Raw genomic sequence first — 17964 nt, forward strand, 5'->3', positions numbered from 1 at the left:
GGGTGAAAATAAAAAGGTAATGCTCTGCCTTTTGTTCCAGCTCTTATACTGTTAAGTGTCCTTCTTGAAGTCTAATTAGTCCCATGTCTTTCACATCCTTTGTGCTTTTTGTTGGTGATTTTACTATATAAAAATGTTCCCCCAGTCTGGTGCTGAAGTATTTGGCTCATGTTCCTAATTACAAGAATGCTGCAATGTTCCTGGAAAACAATATATAAGTGTCAGATCAAGCAAGAGGTACAGTCCTACTGGGCCTGAATTCACTCTTAATGAACCAGCAATACATATTAAGTAAGTTGCCTTTCAATTAAAACACCGGAAACAAGCTTCAGACTTCATCCGTTGGGGGAGAGGTGAGCAGAGACTTACAGGAGCCTAAGTTTGTATTTTCCAATGAGAGCAATGATTCAGTGTTCACTCATTCAGTATTTGTGGCAACTGTACAGAGCAGAACTACCATGAATAATAAGAAGTTGCCATATCATATTTTATCTAGCAAGTTTGTTCCTTTTACATATATTGTGATAATATGTTTTTATTTATTTTTGTCAGCTATCTTGGATAAGTCAAAAAAGTATTTCTACAAAATCATCAATTTTTAACAGAATCTATAGACTATATATAACTATGAAACTATTGTTTCTCGCAGCATAACTTCTGTCTGGGTCTATACACTTCTGAAGGTGGTGTTTCCATCTCTCTAATTATTCCCTAAAGAATTCTGTGCTCTTTATTTACACCATGTCAAAATAAATAATATTGGGGCTCAAATCTGTTCCTTTTCAATGACCTTTGAGTTTGGGGAACAAAAAGAAGTCTGAAGGGCAGAATGAATGTTGTTTGGTGGATAGGGTCAGGTTTCTTAGTGTAAGATATGACAAAATAATAATAATTTATAAATTATCAAGGGATCATGAGGGAGTGGAGAGCGGAGAGGGAGGGGGAAAATGAGCTGATACCAAGGGCTCAAGCACAAAGCAAATGTTTTGAGAATGATGATGGCAACAAATGTACAAATGCGCTTGACACTATGTATGTATGGATTGTGATCAGAGTTGTACAAGCCCCCAATAAAATGATTTTTAAAAATTCTCATAGGGCAGCCTTAGGTGAAAAGAACAAGATTATCTTGAAGAAGTAAAATAAACTTTCTAACCTTGAAGAATTGTCATGATGGGGAAAAAACACTCCTTGGTGCAATTTTTTGGCCTCTTTTGTTTGTTTGTTTGTTTGTTTGTTTTTTAACCAATGTCACTTTCAATATTCTTAAAACTTCTTTCTAATTAGTCCCTGGGATCTTCCTAACTCCTTCAACAAATCTATCAAGATTACCCTTTTGGGATCCCCAGAGACCTTCACCATTACCTTCTGAGCTGACCACTCTGCCTTAAATTCATCTCTGAAATGTTTCTGACCTTCTTTAAAATATTTAATCCATCTGAAAACTGTTGCTTTATGTGGGGCATGAGGAGCCCTAGTAGTATAGTAGGTTATACGTTGGGCTGCTAATCACAAGGTGAGCAGTTCAAAACCACCAGCTGCTATTTGGAAGAAATAGGAGGCTTTCTACTCCAGGAGGATTTGCAGTAAAATGTTTTCCTCCATGTTCATTTGCAACACAGTTCACAATACCAATCAGGTGGAAACACCTCAAATGCCCATTAGAAAAGTAGATAAAGAAACTCTGGTACCTACACACAATGGAATACTATGCATCCCTAAAAACCCAGCAATGAACCCATGAAACACCTCATGACATTGAGGGACCTGGAAACTATTACGCTGAGTGGTTAGTCAATCACAAATGGACATATATTGAATGAGTCCACTACTATAAAATAAACACCAAGGTGAAGGCAGGCCATTGCTCCCACAGGGATGAGGGTTTCTACTATGACGATTTGCAGGCTCGGACACTCGCAGGGGCAGTTCTATCCTGCTCTACAGGGTCACTATGGGTCAGCATTGCTTTGATGGCAGTTGAATGATGTCCCGGGGAGATGATTAATAATGTTTTCTAACATAAAATGACAATGATGACTCTAAGGTGAACCAGGGGCATATTTAAGATGCATGAATGGATTTGGGGCTTGTACTTAATTATAGCCCCAATCTAAGAACAATTAGTTCTTAAGATGTGGCCATGCTTGATTTGAGCTTGCCCTCATGAAGAAATCACTGAAGATATAAATGCTTTAGCAAAGTATGGTGAAGAAACTACATGGTGCCTGGCTATCACGAAGAATAGCATCTGGTGTCTTAAAGACTTGTTTTCAAACCAGCAGCCATCTAAGTGAGGCATCAGCTAAGTGCACATGGAAGAAGCACCCTAGCCTGTGTGATCCAAGGCTTGTAAATAACATAATCCAAATCTAAAGGAGGGAATGGTGTCAGAGCTTAAATTGTGAACATCTGGTTTGCAAAAGGCTATGAATGACAGTGAAAGCCCAAATCCATTTGCAGGGTCCACACTTGGATTAATTAAAGTTCTAGACAGTGCAACAGAGCACTGTAAATTGGAAAGAAAAATTTAAGTGTCCTAATTTCTAGATTATAAAATCATATGCATAAAACTATTTTAAAATCTTCTAAGAAGTACGAGAACTAAGGTGAACATCTTTTGCTTGTTCTCAGTCTTGGGAAGAAGCATTTGGTCTTTCAGTTGGAAACCCTATAAAGCAAACTCGCTGCCATCGAGTCAATGCTGACTCATAGCGACCACTTGTGGGTTTCCAAGACTTTAACTGTTTATGGGAGAAGAAAGCCCAATCTTTCTCCCAAGGAGCTACTGGTGGTTTCAAACTGATGACCATGCAGATTGCAGCCTAATGCTAACCACTACATCACCAGGGCTCCTTTGGAAACCCTATGGAGCAATTCATTCTACTCGGTCCTACAGGGTCACTATGAGTTGGAATTGACTTCACAGCAATGGATTTCAATTGTTGGGTTTACATTGTTTGTGTATGTTTTCGTTCTTTCTTTTTAATAGTCTTTTTGGCACGTCATCCACATAGCATACAATTTAATAGTTCAATCATAAAAAGAAGAGTTGCGCAACCATTACCACAATCAATTTTTGAATATTTTCTCTTCCTTGTATTCATTGTTATTCATGTCTTTTTTTAAAATTGTGGCCAAAATGTACACAACAAAACATTCTCCAATGTCACAACTTCTACACGTATAATTCAGTGCCATGGATTAGACTCTTCATGTTGTACAACCATCATTGATATACTTTTCCAAATTACTCCACCACCATTCACATCAATGCAATGCCCCCTAAGCAGCAACTTTTCCTCCTTCGCCCATGGTAATCATTGGTCAAGTATGGTTTCTTTCTTTTTGTTTTTTTAGTTTTCTTGATACAATATTCATGTATCATATGTTTCCATAGTTAAATCGCTTTTTTAAAAAGAGTTCTGTACACATCAGTTCTAGTGTTTCCTCCCCCACTCCAGTATTCATTGTTGGCTCCCCATTTCCCACACCCTCGCCAGCTCTCCCCACCCTGATAAACCATTGCATCAGTTATTTTCTCTATGCATCCACCCTCTGTGTGCTTCATAAACTGGGAAACTTAACAGAAGCAGAAAGAATAAAATAATAATATAAAGGTAAACAGAAACAACAAGAAAGAAAAGACCACCACCAATATTTTAAAAGCCTGAGAAGAAATTTCTGTTGGGGAACAGGTGAGAAATAGTTCAGCCTACAGCAAATCCAGGTTGGGACAAGAGGGAGGTCAATGAGCCAAGTATCGTATTATACTATGGCTCAATCTGCCACAATCAAGTTTATAACTAGTCAGGCTGTCCAAGTCCCTTACTTGTGGTCAGCGGGGATCTGCCGGAGCTTAATCTGACTCGATACACTGCAGGTGGGTGTGGGGCTCCCTCTCTCCTCCATGGACGTCTACAAAGTGGGTGTTCACCATTTAAGCTCTGATACTTCCCCTTCGTATTTGGATTTTGTTATCATGATCTTTGGATCACACAGGCTGATGCGCTTCTTCAATGTGGACTTAGTTGATGCCTCACTACGATAGCTGCTTGTTTGACTACAAGACTGTAAGAACCCAGACACTACTTAAAAAAACAAACCCCAGATACCATCCCAATTGATAACTGGGCACCATTCGCCCTCTTTCGCCACACTTTGCCGTAGCACCCTGATCTTCAGGGAGCTCTTCACGAAGCTGAGTCTCAAGCAGTGTCATATTATAGGAACTAAGTGTTCTTGGATTTAAGTGGGAGCCCAGAAACCATCTGCTTGTCCACTGTGTATGTTTCCATAGATAGCCTCTGTCAGATTGAAGATGCTTCCCTTTATTCCTTGTTTTCTGGTAGTCTTTTGTTTTTTGATTACAAAGGGATGTGCACTTGTCAAATGCTTTATCTCCATCTATTAAAATAATAAGTTTCCTCCTTTATTCTGCTAATATGGCTAATGGATCTTCCCATGTCAAACTCACCTTGAACTAATGGAATCAGAAGTACTTTAAAAAATAATCCTGCTGCATTTGATTTGTAAATATTTTGTTACAGCGCCCCACATCTGTTTTGGAGAGGGCTGTCGCTCTATGAAATTGGTGCGTAGCTTCGCGAAGATCCACCCATATGTGTATAAACAGGTATTCAGCCCAAATAGCTCCTTCCTTACTACTTATCTGCTAACAAATTCTAGCTTCCCTAGCCTCACCAATCTTTAAATTCTCCAGCCTGGTGGAAACATCCTGCAACCGCCTCAGAAAGAATTGGGAATAAGCTCACTCCTTATTTTCTTTCCCTCAGATCACGATCTTGCAATTCCTGAAAATAATCTGATTTCTGACCACCCACCCTGCACCAGCTTGGCAATTGTCCATTCTTCTGTTTGGCAAGTCTGTCTGGGTCAGGCCTTCCCGGGCGGAAGTGGAGATACATGATTCATCCTGTTCGGCATGCACTGTGGCTGTCAACTGTCACACCTTTTATCCGTGTGAAGCAGTCTTCGCTCACTGAATGTGGCCTTTCGCCATTCTCTCCTGAGGTAATTTCTAATAAGTATTGGATTTTTATATCATGCATATGGCGTGCCCACTGTGTACTCCCTCTAAGCTGGAGGGAGGGTCGGCACACTTGTGAGGTGGAAAGAGCCAATCCGGTTCCTCATAGTGAGGTAAAAATAATTCAAGAGCCCTACCTCTATTTTTCCAATCAAATGAAATCACTAGTATCTGAATAATGGCCTTTAAAAGTTTTATCAATGAAGCCGTGATAGTTTTATTTTCATTTTCAATTTTACTTCAGAGCCATAGGTACGTCTGGACCAAAAGAGCCTGAGCCACCCAGCTCTGGGCACTTGGAACACCTCAGTGGAAAACGAGCCTGCCCTTTGGTGGTGGCAGAGTGCAATCAGTGCCCTGCTAACAGCAAGGTGGGCGTTCAAACCCTTCCTCCTCCAGATGAGGCAATCGACTCCCCCTAACGCATGACAGCCCTGGAAATGGTATAGAGGGCCTCTCGGCATCAGCACTGGACGGCAGTGAATTGAAGTGAGTCGAAATCAAATTGTGAGCAATCGGTAGCTAGGGTTTTTGCAGGTCCTTTATCTCTTAACCCCCTTTTCATATGTCTCCTCTCTCCAGCCGGAGGGAGGATTTCATCGCTTCCCAATTCCAATTTACGGATGCCAAGGGCTGTATCATCATCGTCCGTTGGTTACTTGATGTATTGTTCTCCATTTTGAACAATCCTAGGCATGCGGTTTTCTTTCAGAGGATTGCATTTGCTCCCCTTGGGGAGGTAAGCCTGGTATTTGCTGATAATTGATTATGAGAACCGTTGCCTCTTGTTTTGTAGTTTACTGTACAGTCCTCTTTCCGGGGAGTTAGTTTTCCCTCTGAGGATGGGAATATGTGGCCTGGGCCATAAAAAACCTTCATAAAGCCTGGTTTAGGGAACGCTTCACCGGGAACCCTGGAGATGGGACCTCTGAAGAGCCCGGCTTTATTTCATGCTGTGTGTGGTGAGTTAAGGAGGTCCCAGCCATGGAGGCAATCACCCTGGAAACATACATCTGAGAATCCACCCGTGTGAGGGACCAGAGCGAGGACTTGCAGGAAGCAAGCTCTGTAACCCATGCTTTCACTGGGGTGGGCTTGACCCAATGAAAGCGGAAGCCCTTACAACAGAGACTGCAACTTCCCGGGGGACCTGAGACTCCACAGATGCGCTGGGCTCGGCGTTTCGTTTCTCGTTGGTCGTGGCGCTTGAAGCTTGCCTGGTCCTCCCTGTAAGCGCAGCTCTACCCTTTACGGAGCGTGTCCAAGGGCTTTCCAGAGACCAGGCTGTCACCTGATGCTAGCCGCCCATGTTGTTTAACCAAGCCTCTTCAATCCATTGCCAAGATAAATCCTTAAATCACAATTGGATCATGCCTGACAGCAATTATTTCCAAGATAAAAAAAAAATCGCTTCTATATGATCTGATAACGACCCTGCCCCATCCCACGCCACTCCCTTCGCTCCTTTCCCCTCCTGTCATGTTGGATCCCCCGCTCTTCGGTTCTTCGCCGCCTCTCCCGTTTATCAGTCTGCAGCGTCTCTGCCTGCCTTCTTCTAGGTTTATCTTCACCCGTACTGATTTCAGGCTATGAGCAAGCGCAGGTGCCTGGTGGCATCCTGGTGCCAAGTCGGGCAGGTGCCATCAGCAAGGTCAGCAAGTTTGAAAATAGCGCCCGATCCTCGGGAGAAAGACCTGGCTTTCTACTCCCATCAGCGGTAACCGCCTCCAAAACGAGGCCGTTCTACCCTGCCCTTAGGGTTTCTATGAGTCGGCATTGACCCGATGGCAGGCAGTGTACGCGTCATTTCCTTCCACAGTTCCCTAGTTCTCCTTCACCGGGTTGAGTCTCCCGGTTTACAGCCTCCTCACACTATACTAGGGGCCCTGGTGGCGCCATGGTTAATCACCCAACTGCTAACTGAAAGGTTGTACATCCAAACACAAACAGCTCCAGGGGATGAGGGAGAACCTTCCAATCTGCTCCCGTTAAGATCACAGCAGTGATGTGTGATTAGAGACGCGAACAGTGTGGCTTTCCGCCATCCTATGGGGTCAGGATGAGTCCCATTTACTTGAAGACAGGCAACAAGCAGCACTATCAGTGTATGCGCTCCAAAAATCCCCAATCGATCGGGCCTAGGGTGACAAGGTATTTTGTTTCAGATGGGAGGGAAGTGGGGTGTGTGTGTGTGTGTGTGTTTTCAAAAACTAAGATAAAAGCCAAGCCAGTCTGTAGTTAAATGTGTGTGTGTGTGTGTGTGTGTCTTAGCACTCAGCTGCGAGCCAGGTCAGCAGTTCAAATCCACCAGCTACTCTACGGAAGAAAGATGTCAAAGTCAAGGCCTTACAGCCTTGAAAACACTATTGAGGTAATCCTGCTTTGTCCATGTCCAGTAGGGTCATGAGCCGTAATCAACTGTGTGGCAGAGGGTGCCTCTGGGGGTTGTTGTTCATGGGCGCCACTACAGTGACACCTCCTTGATGCAACCCTCCTCATGCTTGTAATTAGCCATCCAATGTCTGCCCTTCTGCCGACTGGAAGGGCACCTTTATCATGATGTACCTTGATAAACTGTTAACTTCCAGGAGTCCTCCAGGTCCGTTCAAGTCTGTGCTCCTGAGCGGCGAGCTTCATGACTCTTCCCAGCTTAATCCCCATGACGCTTCCTCCATCAACCCTCTATCAACTCTAGCGAATTCACCACGCTGTATTGTCACCGTTTACATTTCCTCCCAACCAGTAGGTTTTGGTCTTGAAAGCAGACAATCTTGTGTTATTTTACACAAAGGGGGTGCTCAGTAAATGTGCAATAGGATGAAAACTCTTAATTGAATGTGAAAGATTTTGAAATAGAGAGCATGTTGTGGCCCTACTAAGTGGAGGTTTTAAGCTGCAGCAAACTTGGACAGACTCTTTCGATACAATGTTGGTATTTCAGCATTTAAGAACAGTTCATTCTGCATCCATAATATCTGAGTCTGACTGACTAGAATAGTTGTATTTCTGGACCTGTTGGGTTTACATTAACTTTCCCCAAGGAATATGCATTTCATCCTTGACTCCCAGGGGATAATTTCTAAACCTTGGAACGTCTTCCCTTGTGACTTAAGTCTCTTCAACGGGAGCTGTTGGCCACTCAGTGCCTGCAGTGGAGGCTAGCTATTCTGAAGGATCTCACTTTCTCAGACCACCCTTAATGACCAAGATGACAGGACCAAAATCCTCTCTACACAGTCTGGACACAGGCTCCCCTCCATGCTCTTCCTAATTGGGGACAGTCAGACTCTTAGGAAGGTGCCATCCCTGACACACAGAAGCTGTGTAGGGAACTCCCCCCTACTTTACCGGATTTAACTCTTCTTCATGTGGATCCTAAATGGAATCCCTTACAGTAAAGCTATAGCCAGACATCCAGCACTTTCTGTGGGTTCTGTGAGTTCTTGCAGTAAATTACCTGACTCCAAGGTTGGAGGTGAGGGACACGCAAGACCCAAACTTCCCACTGTTCTCAAGGGGTAGTGGGGAAACCTAAAATTTGTAGCCAGCAGGTCAGACGTGAGGGGAGTCCTGGGAACTCCCAAACTCTTGGCAAGCATTTGAAGTTCAGAATCAATCTAGCAATCCAGAGGACTACCGTGTTGCTGGTGAAACTTGACCTAGCTCCAGGGTCAGAAAAAAAAAAATGTTGGTGCGTCAGTGGTATCAAAACAGAAGTGAAAAGTGGAGATTTTAATGTCATTATTCTCAGCATCCTCATTGCATTATGGAGAGGATAAAGTGAGCCATGACACGTAAAATACTGAAAAGAACACCCAGCTGAGATGTAGTCAATTACTTCACATGGCCTTCTAACCAGAGTTTGCTGGTTGAATCCCATTTTGGGGGGGAGTTCTGCTACAGGGTTATGGTGGAATGTATCTTCAGACTCTACTGGAGGATGTGACTTAAATTGCCATCCTTTGGTGTCCTTGGGGGTATAGTCAGCCGAAAGATAAAACTACAGATCCGCCAACGCTTTCCCTTTGCTCACCGGTCCCGACTGGTGTTGGTAGCAGGACTGGCTGGAACTTTTGGAAGCGTCTGGTCTCTGGCTCTGGCCCAGGCATCCGGCCTGCCTCGGTCTTTAGGATTGAACGGCACACACAATCTGAGAGCCATGCCAGGAGCCCTGGTGGTATAGAGGTTAGGCGTTGGGCTGCGTTCCACAAAACTGGCAGTTTGGAACTGCCAGCCCCTCCAAGGGAAAAAGACGGGCCTTTCGACTCCTGTTAATAGTTCCAGTCTCAGAAACCCACAGAGAGGGGGCCCCAGCAACGACTCGATGGCAGGTGTTTCTTTTTTCAGTTTGGGAGACATTGCAAGGAACTGCAGAACCCAGGGATGTGGAGGAATAAACTCAAGGAAAGAGTCAGGGGAAATGGAGTGAAATGACATCTTAGGAGTGTGGAACACTTGGGACATCTTTAATCTCCCAATTCCTTGGGACCGGTCCAGTATTAATTCTTCTGAAAGAAAGTATTACCACGCTGGCATTGCAAGGATCATTTCTTTCAGAGGGGTCAGCACAAGGCTGGTCCATTTTCGGTGTCTACTAAAGATGAAGAAAGGCTGTTCATAGTCCATCATCTCTGATACACACTCCTGCCACTCCTCCTCTGTCTTTGAACTCCTATCTGAACTGCAATGTTGCACCGAACTCATGACCCATCAAGGAAATGCCTCACTCAGTTGTGACAAATTGGGCCAGATGATGGACCACTGACTCAAGTCCCACACACCAACTGGAGGTCAGATGGAGGCAAGTCTGATGCAGGATCCAGAGCGAGAAAGCTAAATTTGTCAAAGCGTTACTGCAGTTCCCCAGGTCTCACTACTCAGCACAGCTACAGAGATGCCAAAAGGCGGAAAGGGAAAGAAAACCATATGTAGGCGACGAATGCCCGGAGTGCACTGGGACGCATATCACCATGCAGGCTGGGTGCCCTACAACGAAGAGAGAGGGGCTCTCCTGTGGGCATGGCTGGAAAGTTTGTCCTGACCAAGGAACTGTGTTCTAAGCATTTCTGACCCTGTGTTGTAACCTGCTAACTTTCTTAATAAACCCCACCAGGGTGATATTTTGACCATCAAATGGCATATCTTTTTGATTTCTCAGTTGGTTCAAATTCAATAGAAGAGAGAGGTGCATTTTATTATTGGACCCTCTCAAATCCCAAGAGGGCATACAATTCTCTTTCTGATAAATATCATTTTTGAGTTACATTAAACCAACAACACTCTTCTCTTCAGAGAAGTTTTTGTTTGTTTGCTTTGTTTTGAATAGACAAGGGCAGGCAAGACACAGGGGATGGCTCTACCAGCAGTTCTCAGCTTGTGGGTCATGATCCCTTTGGGGGTCGAATGACCCTTTCATAGGAGTCGCCCGATTCATAACAGTAGCAAAATTACAGTTATGAAGTAACAATGAAAATAATTTTATGGTTGGGGGGGGGTCACTATAACATGAGGAACTATATTAAAGGGTCACGGCATTAGGCAGGTTGAGAATCACTGCTCTAGATGGTTTCCTGAAGTCGGCAATCCTGTCCCCTGGTGGGCGCCAGAATGATCCAGGCAGGGATGCTGTAAAAGCAGATACCTATGCTTTATCCAAAAGGTTTTAATTGGCAGTGGGTGCTGAATAATCATTTTTTTTCTGAAAAGGAATCAATAGACCAACCAGTTTGGGACTCTGGACTCTAGAGGGATGGTATGTTTCTTCTTTTGAAAAAGCTCTCACTGATGGGCTGTGACTTCTTAGATAACTTCTCATAGAAGCAACAATCTTAAGACATCTTCAATGAAATGATTGTAGCCATCAACCATATCATATATTTAACTTGAACCAGCTTGAAGAAGAAAAATTACACCACCAGATTGGGAGCTTTGTAAAATATAATTTAAAACTATTTTGTACCAGTACAATATATTAATTTTACAAATGTAAAATTTTATCAGCTGTTAAAGCATTTGCAAAAACCACACATCCTACTTCAGCTTTATTGCACAATATCTATAAGAAAATATTAATTTTTAAATTAGAAAACATAAAAATGCTTTCAATATAGAAGTGACCATCTGATTTTAAAGACAATAACTCTATAAGAATGTCTACCCAGAAAATAACAAACTTTCACAGGATACAAAGCTGGACAGATGCTTTGGCAGATACCAGGCCAAGATACTGAATCCAAACTGTATCATAACTCTTCATTAGAAATCTAGATGCCACTCAAGGTGACTTGTTCTATTTTAAAAAGTTGAGTCTTTTTCTTTTCTTCCCTGGTTGAGCATTTGGAATATCCCTTTCATAGCAAAAACCACGCTTTCAACTTAACAGCAAGTTGTTGCCCAGCCCCCAACCCCTGCTCCTCACACATTCTTTCTGGCAATTGTTTATAGTGACTATTAATAATCATTTAAATGTATTTAGGCTGATATAAAACATCAAGTTAAATACACTTTGAAAAGCTAGTCTTTTACAAAAATCTGCTTATAAATTTGCATCATAAAAATTAGTGTCAAGACCAGCAAGATGGCCTTCATTTCTGTTTCTTTACGTGTTGTTTTTTTTTCCCCGAGTTGAGATGACAAGAGTCCCACTTTTCTACGTAGTGTGATTAGAAAATAAACCAGCCCTAAACTGTACTCCCAAAGTAGGGTAATAGAGGCTGTATGGTGGATTTTAAAGGGACAGACTCTGGGTGTCTCTACCAATATTGGTGTGAAAATACGGAGAGTAAACCTGGCTGGGCATTTAAGTTACCTCCGACAATGAGTAAAAACGGAAGCTGCCATGGGGAACTATGCATACATATATTGTCCTTGGGGTTGGATGCATCCCAGAAAGGGGCGGAGGGCTCTTTATTAATGAGTACAAGGATTCACCCCATTTTATATCTACAGCTCACAGGTATCTCTACCTACTGGCATTAAAGCAGGTGGATTCAATGTCAAGTGTTTCAAGCGTTCATGACCCTGGAAATTACCTTTTGGAACTTATGACCTGCATAAGCAAAGTCAAGAATGACATCACATATTTGTGCCGAGAAAATAATTACTAACGTAGTGGTTATGTGCTCAGAAGTTTCTTTTAGGTAGATAGAAGTATTTTAAAAACCAGATGCTTACAAAAAAGTTTTCATTATTTAGAATTCCTTTCTCAGGAATCAAAGCAGTTGCTTTTTCAGAACTGCATTTTTCAGAACTGCTCAAAGCACCTCATCTAGCTGAGTGTTTTTGTTTTTGTTTTATATTCATATAAAACATATATATATATATGTAGACATATATATATATGTCTACAACGAGACTTCAACCACCACTTACTTCATTCACCTTTTACGGGTTTCTTTTTTACCATGTATCTCCTTCCTTAAAATTCTTCAGGAAACAATACAAATAAACTCTCACACTCCATTAGAAAAAAAGAAAACATTCCTGGTCTGAAAATGTTTCTGGATTCCCCCAAAGCTTGGAACTATGTGCAACTTCCTCAGACACAGGCTTTGAGGAAACCCCTGATGCACTACTATTGAATATTCTGGTAATGGACATGCCATAGAAATGTTACGTTAATAGTAGTAAATAGATGAAAATCTATTCCATAAAATAAAAAATGTTCGATGACTTCGATTTAAATACATATCTGGAAATCTAAGAGGAGGTTTGTTTGTTTTTCAAAAGTGCTAATTATTACACTGACGTCACTTCCTTATATCCAAATCTTGTCAACCTCCACCACCCTTGCTTTAGGCACACTGCTTGATGAGCTTCTAAGAAGCGGGGTTGCGGGGGGATGAGGCGGCGAATCACTTGTCAATTAATCCAGCTTCCTTAATTTTACTGAAGAAGAATTTCTCCAGGATATTGGCACATTTGTAGTATTCACTCTCTGGGGGATTGTACTCTTTGCAATTGGTGAAGACCCGCTGTAAGTCTGCCATGAATAATTTCTTAGACACGTAGTACCTGTTCTTGAGGCGTTCACTCATGGTTTTCAGATCTGTCCGGGAAGGAAAAGAATAAATAAAAGATTAGCAATCGTCGACTCCTTTTAAATGCTGGCTGACAAAAGTGAGACTTGGGAAGAAATCTACACCATCAATTTGATGATGTTTTTATCGTACCAATGCCTTGGCATAAGACAAATTCATATGCGTGTTTATGTTCATTCTTATATGGGAGTTTGGATGTAAAATCACAGTCATTTTAATATTAAAAAGACCATGATTGGTCATCTGGTCCAAACTCCTATTCATCACAAAGAAGCTCAATAGTTTACCAATGATGCATAGGTGAGTGGGAATAACTGACTACTGTAAGCCATTCAGAATTATATGGAAGAGATCATCATCGACATACAACATTTATGTTGAATTATTCATTTACTGAAAACAATCACAATAAGCTTACTTCACTAAAATGACCATTGTTTGCTATGTATAGATTGCACTAAAATTGAAAAGCTCACCACAAGAACATTTGCAAATATACTGGGAATCTTGCATGTAAAATGCAAATTAATTTTGCTTCATGCTCTCACCATGAAAGAAGAATGGCCTATTTGATTTAGTGATCTATTTTCACAGCAAGTCAACTATGCAAGATTGTTTGCAAAAAGAGTAGTCTCTCAATAGATCTACTCACTTTAAATTGATTAATCTTTTAAGTGACAACAGGCCTTCCTCTAAAAATACGTCATGTTCATAAAAATGCGCCAGGGAAAGGGAAGAGCCCAGGGATTAACAAAGAACTTTGGGAAAAGACCAAAGTAGGAGGCTTCTCACTTCTGGACCTCAACAGTAATTGCACAGTCACGGCAGTTAAAACAGCTGACACCAATACAGTGACACATACCATATATACTCATGTATAAGCCGAGTTTTTTCCACACATTTTTAATGCAGTCTCTGTGGTAAAATTAGGTGCCTTGGCTGATATTTGGGTCGGCTTATACTAGAGTATATAAGGTACATGGACCCATGGAACAGAACAGAAAACCCAGGAAAAAATCATCTACCTACACACAACTGAGCTTTGACAAAGTGGCAGAAAACATTATAGGGGAAAAAGAGTCTCCAACAAATGGTGCTGGTAAAATTGGATTCCCATCTGTACAAGAATAAAACAGTCTCCGCCATCCCTCATCCCATGTATACAAACTAACTCAAGCTGGATCCAAGATCCTAAATATAAATCTCACAACTCTAATGATCACCACTGAGAAAGCAGTTACTAAGTAAAGGGCCCTATTGCTGGGCATGGGCATACTATCTAATATAATGAAGGAAATACACACAGTAGAAGATGAAATAGATGACTGGAACCTACTGAAAATAAGACACAATGTACATCAAAAGAGGAAAAAGAGAACTCACTGAGTGGGAAAAACATCTTTGACAAAGGACACAACAGATAAGGGACTAATCCCGAACATCTATAGGAAACTGCAGCATCTCATTTAGAAAAAGACCAACAACCAATAACAAGGGATGCAAAACAGATGAATAGATGGTTCACCAAAGATGATATTCCACTGGCCAACACCCATATGAAGAAATGCTCATGATCACTAACCATCTGGGAGATGTAAATCAAAGCAAAAATGAGATATCACCTTACACCAATGAAAAGTACAAAAGCAAATAAATAAAGGCCAGAGAGACCCTCATTCACGGCTAGTGGGTGTACACAAGCACCGTGGAAAGTACATATCGAAGTTAACAGTCATGACACAAACAGACGCATCCACGTTCATTACAGTACTATTCACACACTCACAAGAAGATGGAAGCACCTTAAAGCCCCTCAGGAGAAGAATAGATGAAGGCATTCTGGCACATACACACCCATTTCCCCTTGAGCATCTACTCTGACTTTCTTGCCCCTCCATGGGCAGTGGAATCCCGCCACCAGTCAAACAGTCTACCTTCCAACCGAATGGGACAAGTCAGCCTGGGAAACCACTTGCGCTCCCCACCATCTAGCAAGCTGGGAATCTGTACTTAGCAAAGGTTGAGGACACACCCATGGGGAACCTTATAACTTCATAATATCCCGGAGCTTCCGTTCTTTTCACAGGTTCCATGAAGGGCCAGGCGCTTTGATGGCTCTTGGGTAAAGAAAAGAAAACAGACGAGTATCTAATATGGAAATTCCATATGTAAAATCATTTCAGAACATTTGCATGCAGGGTGTGAACCGAGAACACCTACCTTCACCTGCTGGAGGATGCTCTTGAGCGTGCTGTAAAGCTGGTCAGGGTCTTTGGGCTCTTTACTGAAAGAAAAGTGAACCACCAAGCGCAGTTAGTTTTTCACCCAGCCATCAGCTGACTCTTATACAGCTCCTTTTTAGAAAACCTAACACTGGAATCATCCCAGAACATTTTAGGACAATTGCTACTCCACATGTTATGCTGGAGATTATGATTACTTAGTTTGCCCTTTTTTCTCAAAAGTTGCTGAGAGAGGGGCAAAAAATAAACAACCCTGCTTCCATTAACATGCTCTCATCCATCGGGCTTACCTTTTTTCTCTTCCACTCGGTTTCCAGCCTGTCTCTCCTAGATTTCAATGAAATTAAACACTGAATGAGAACTGCGTTGGGTCAAGAGAATAATATCGTTACTACTTAATTTCAAATGCAATGAATTACAGCCCTGGCTCAATACAAGCCGATTTCTGCAAAGAATCTGACGCTGGTGGTAGTTGCTCGCTAGTGCTGCTAACAATAGGATGCATATCCAAGACTGATAATACTATCTTACGTCAGTGGGGTTTTGTTTACATATTTATTTTTCTTAAGAGGCATGTCAACCTGATTGGGGAAAGCACTTTAAAAAGTCTGTTTTGGTACTGTGGGTTTGTGCAGTTTGCAACTGCATTTGCATTTTTCAATGGTGATTTTTGCTAATTGTAAAAAAATTAAGCAGTTATTTTCGGTGAGATGAGCTCTGTCCTGGTCTCTATTTTATTTGGCTAAGACACTAGTTGTGATAAGAGATGGTTTTATGTGGCCAGAAGAAGCCACAGCCGTGGATCTGACAGACCTGGATTTGATTTCCTGCTCTCCCCTTGAAATCTAACTTAGCCTGGGTGAGTTACTTAACTTCTTGTGTCTCAACCTATAAAACCAAACTTGAAAAAATAATAATAATTTATAAATTATCAAGGGTCCATGAGGGAGGGTAATGGCGGGAGGGGAAAAAATGAGGAGCTGATACCAAGGGCTCAAGTAGAAAGAAAATGTTTTGAAAATGATGATGGCAACATACGTAGAAATGGGCTTGACACAATGGATAAATGTATGGATTGTGATAAGAGCTGTATAAGCCCCCAACAAAATGATTTAAAGAAATGGAATAGAATTAGGTGATGTTCTCCCTTTTTAGATTAGCATGTAACAACGAGAAGAATGTCTGGCTCTAGTGTGCACTCAGATAATGAGCTCACAGACGTGAACTCATGTTGACCCTTACAGGACAGGGTCGATCCTGGTCTGTCATCTTTTCAGAGCAAGCCCTGGTAGTGCAGTGGGTTAAGTGCTCGGCTGCGATCTGAAAGGTCGGCAGCTCGAACTTCCCATGGGGGAAAGTTGTGGTAGTCAGTCTATAGAGACAACAGCTTTGGAAACAGTACGGGCCCGAGCTTCTCCGTCCTAAAGGGTCTCTAGGAGTTGGGTAAAGCTCAACAGCAATGGGTTGTTGAAAAATGTACAGGAACAGGTTGCTGGGTTGTTCTGGCAGAGTGCGTGGCTGGTGGGCCCAAACCACTGACTTCTCTTTCAGTTGGCAGCTGGGCACTCCGTCAGTGGGGCACCAGGTAGCCTTACTATCTTACTGGAGAATTCGTTTTAAATCTTATGACTGCCATCACGCTTGGCAAGCAATCGCTTTTTGTTTGTTTTTTCAAGTTCTGAGAAACTCATTTAGCCAAACTCATTTTATGGAGCTGGAACCCGTGGTGGCGTAGAGACATTGTGCAATAGCAAGATCTTTCGAGCAGGCCAGAATGAAGCTGTGCCTTGCTTTCTCGGACTGGCTTTTTGCCAGTTAAGGTTACGTTACATTGCCTTTCTGAAATTCAATTTTTCTGTTTATCAAAGTAGGATTCGCCTTCCTTCTAAAGTGGTCCTTAGCACTGTGCTATAAATACCAGGTTCTCAACAAACAGTGGAGATTAATAGATTACACACACACACACACACACAAGGGGTCAGTCACTTGCACTCTGGTTTGCTTGCATTGAGAAGTCAAGCAAAGGCAGATGAAAAGAAACCTTTGCAACCTCCTCAGACAATTGAAAATAAACACACATTGAGACCCAGAAGGCAACAACGTGCTTCAAATCACTGCACATTTGTAATTCTTTCAAACACGACTCATGGCAGTACTACAATATTTTCTTTTAAAAGGAGGTCAATACATACTAATCCCAGGAATGCTTTCTATAGGAATCTGTCGAACTCCATCCTTAAAACATGAAAGTCCAGGGTAGACTTTTCGAATCTGGGCTTGTTTTCTTTCTATCAGCTTTTTGATGATCTGTAACGCAGAGGAAGACGTTACTGTTAGAGAAAGATGCCAACGGCTATAGCTTCAGTCAGCTGAACTAGGGGAGTCGTTTTCCTGACCAAATCAAGTCTGCATAAGAAATAAAAAATGAAAGGGAAAAGGATGAATGCGATTTAACAGGTGAGACAGGAACATGCTATGATCCCAATCCCATGTAGTGGCAGTAACATATTCTCCGAATGACTGCTAATATTGAGAGAACACACTGCCTCCAGAGTCCCCTGTCATCTTGAGCATTAAAACGAATTGTTCTGCCCTTTCCTCTGAGAATGCATTATCAGAATTACAGAAATGC

At 42.1% G+C, this 17964-nt stretch overlaps 1 protein-coding gene and 1 long non-coding RNA gene across 2 annotated transcripts in view; both read right to left on the bottom strand.

The window, feature by feature from the left end:
• The window catches only part of LOC123522507, a 21626-nt gene extending 12436 nt beyond the window's left edge, over positions 1-9190 (bottom strand). The window contains exon 1 of the long non-coding RNA XR_006680764.1: positions 9084-9190. This is a non-coding gene — a long non-coding RNA (uncharacterized LOC123522507). The remainder of the gene's footprint in view (positions 1-9083) is intronic.
• A 1779-nt stretch (positions 9191-10969) lies between these two features.
• KAT2B (lysine acetyltransferase 2B) overlaps positions 10970-17964 on the bottom strand; it is a 66808-nt gene continuing 59813 nt past the window's right edge. The window contains exons 13-17 of the mRNA XM_004704193.2: positions 17525-17639; positions 15623-15659; positions 15310-15373; positions 15122-15206; positions 10970-13097 (exon numbers count right to left, since the gene is read on the bottom strand). Of these exons, the coding sequence (XP_004704250.2) occupies positions 12904-13097; positions 15122-15206; positions 15310-15373; positions 15623-15659; positions 17525-17639 (495 nt within the window). The 3' untranslated portion in view covers positions 10970-12903. The remainder of the gene's footprint in view (positions 13098-15121; positions 15207-15309; positions 15374-15622; positions 15660-17524; positions 17640-17964) is intronic.

The sequence above is a fragment of the Echinops telfairi genome, unplaced genomic scaffold (assembly GCF_000313985.2).
Source record: "Echinops telfairi isolate 266 unplaced genomic scaffold, ASM31398v2 ScPeMD7_7420;HRSCAF=8458, whole genome shotgun sequence".
Taxonomy (NCBI): Eukaryota; Metazoa; Chordata; class Mammalia; order Afrosoricida; family Tenrecidae; genus Echinops; species Echinops telfairi.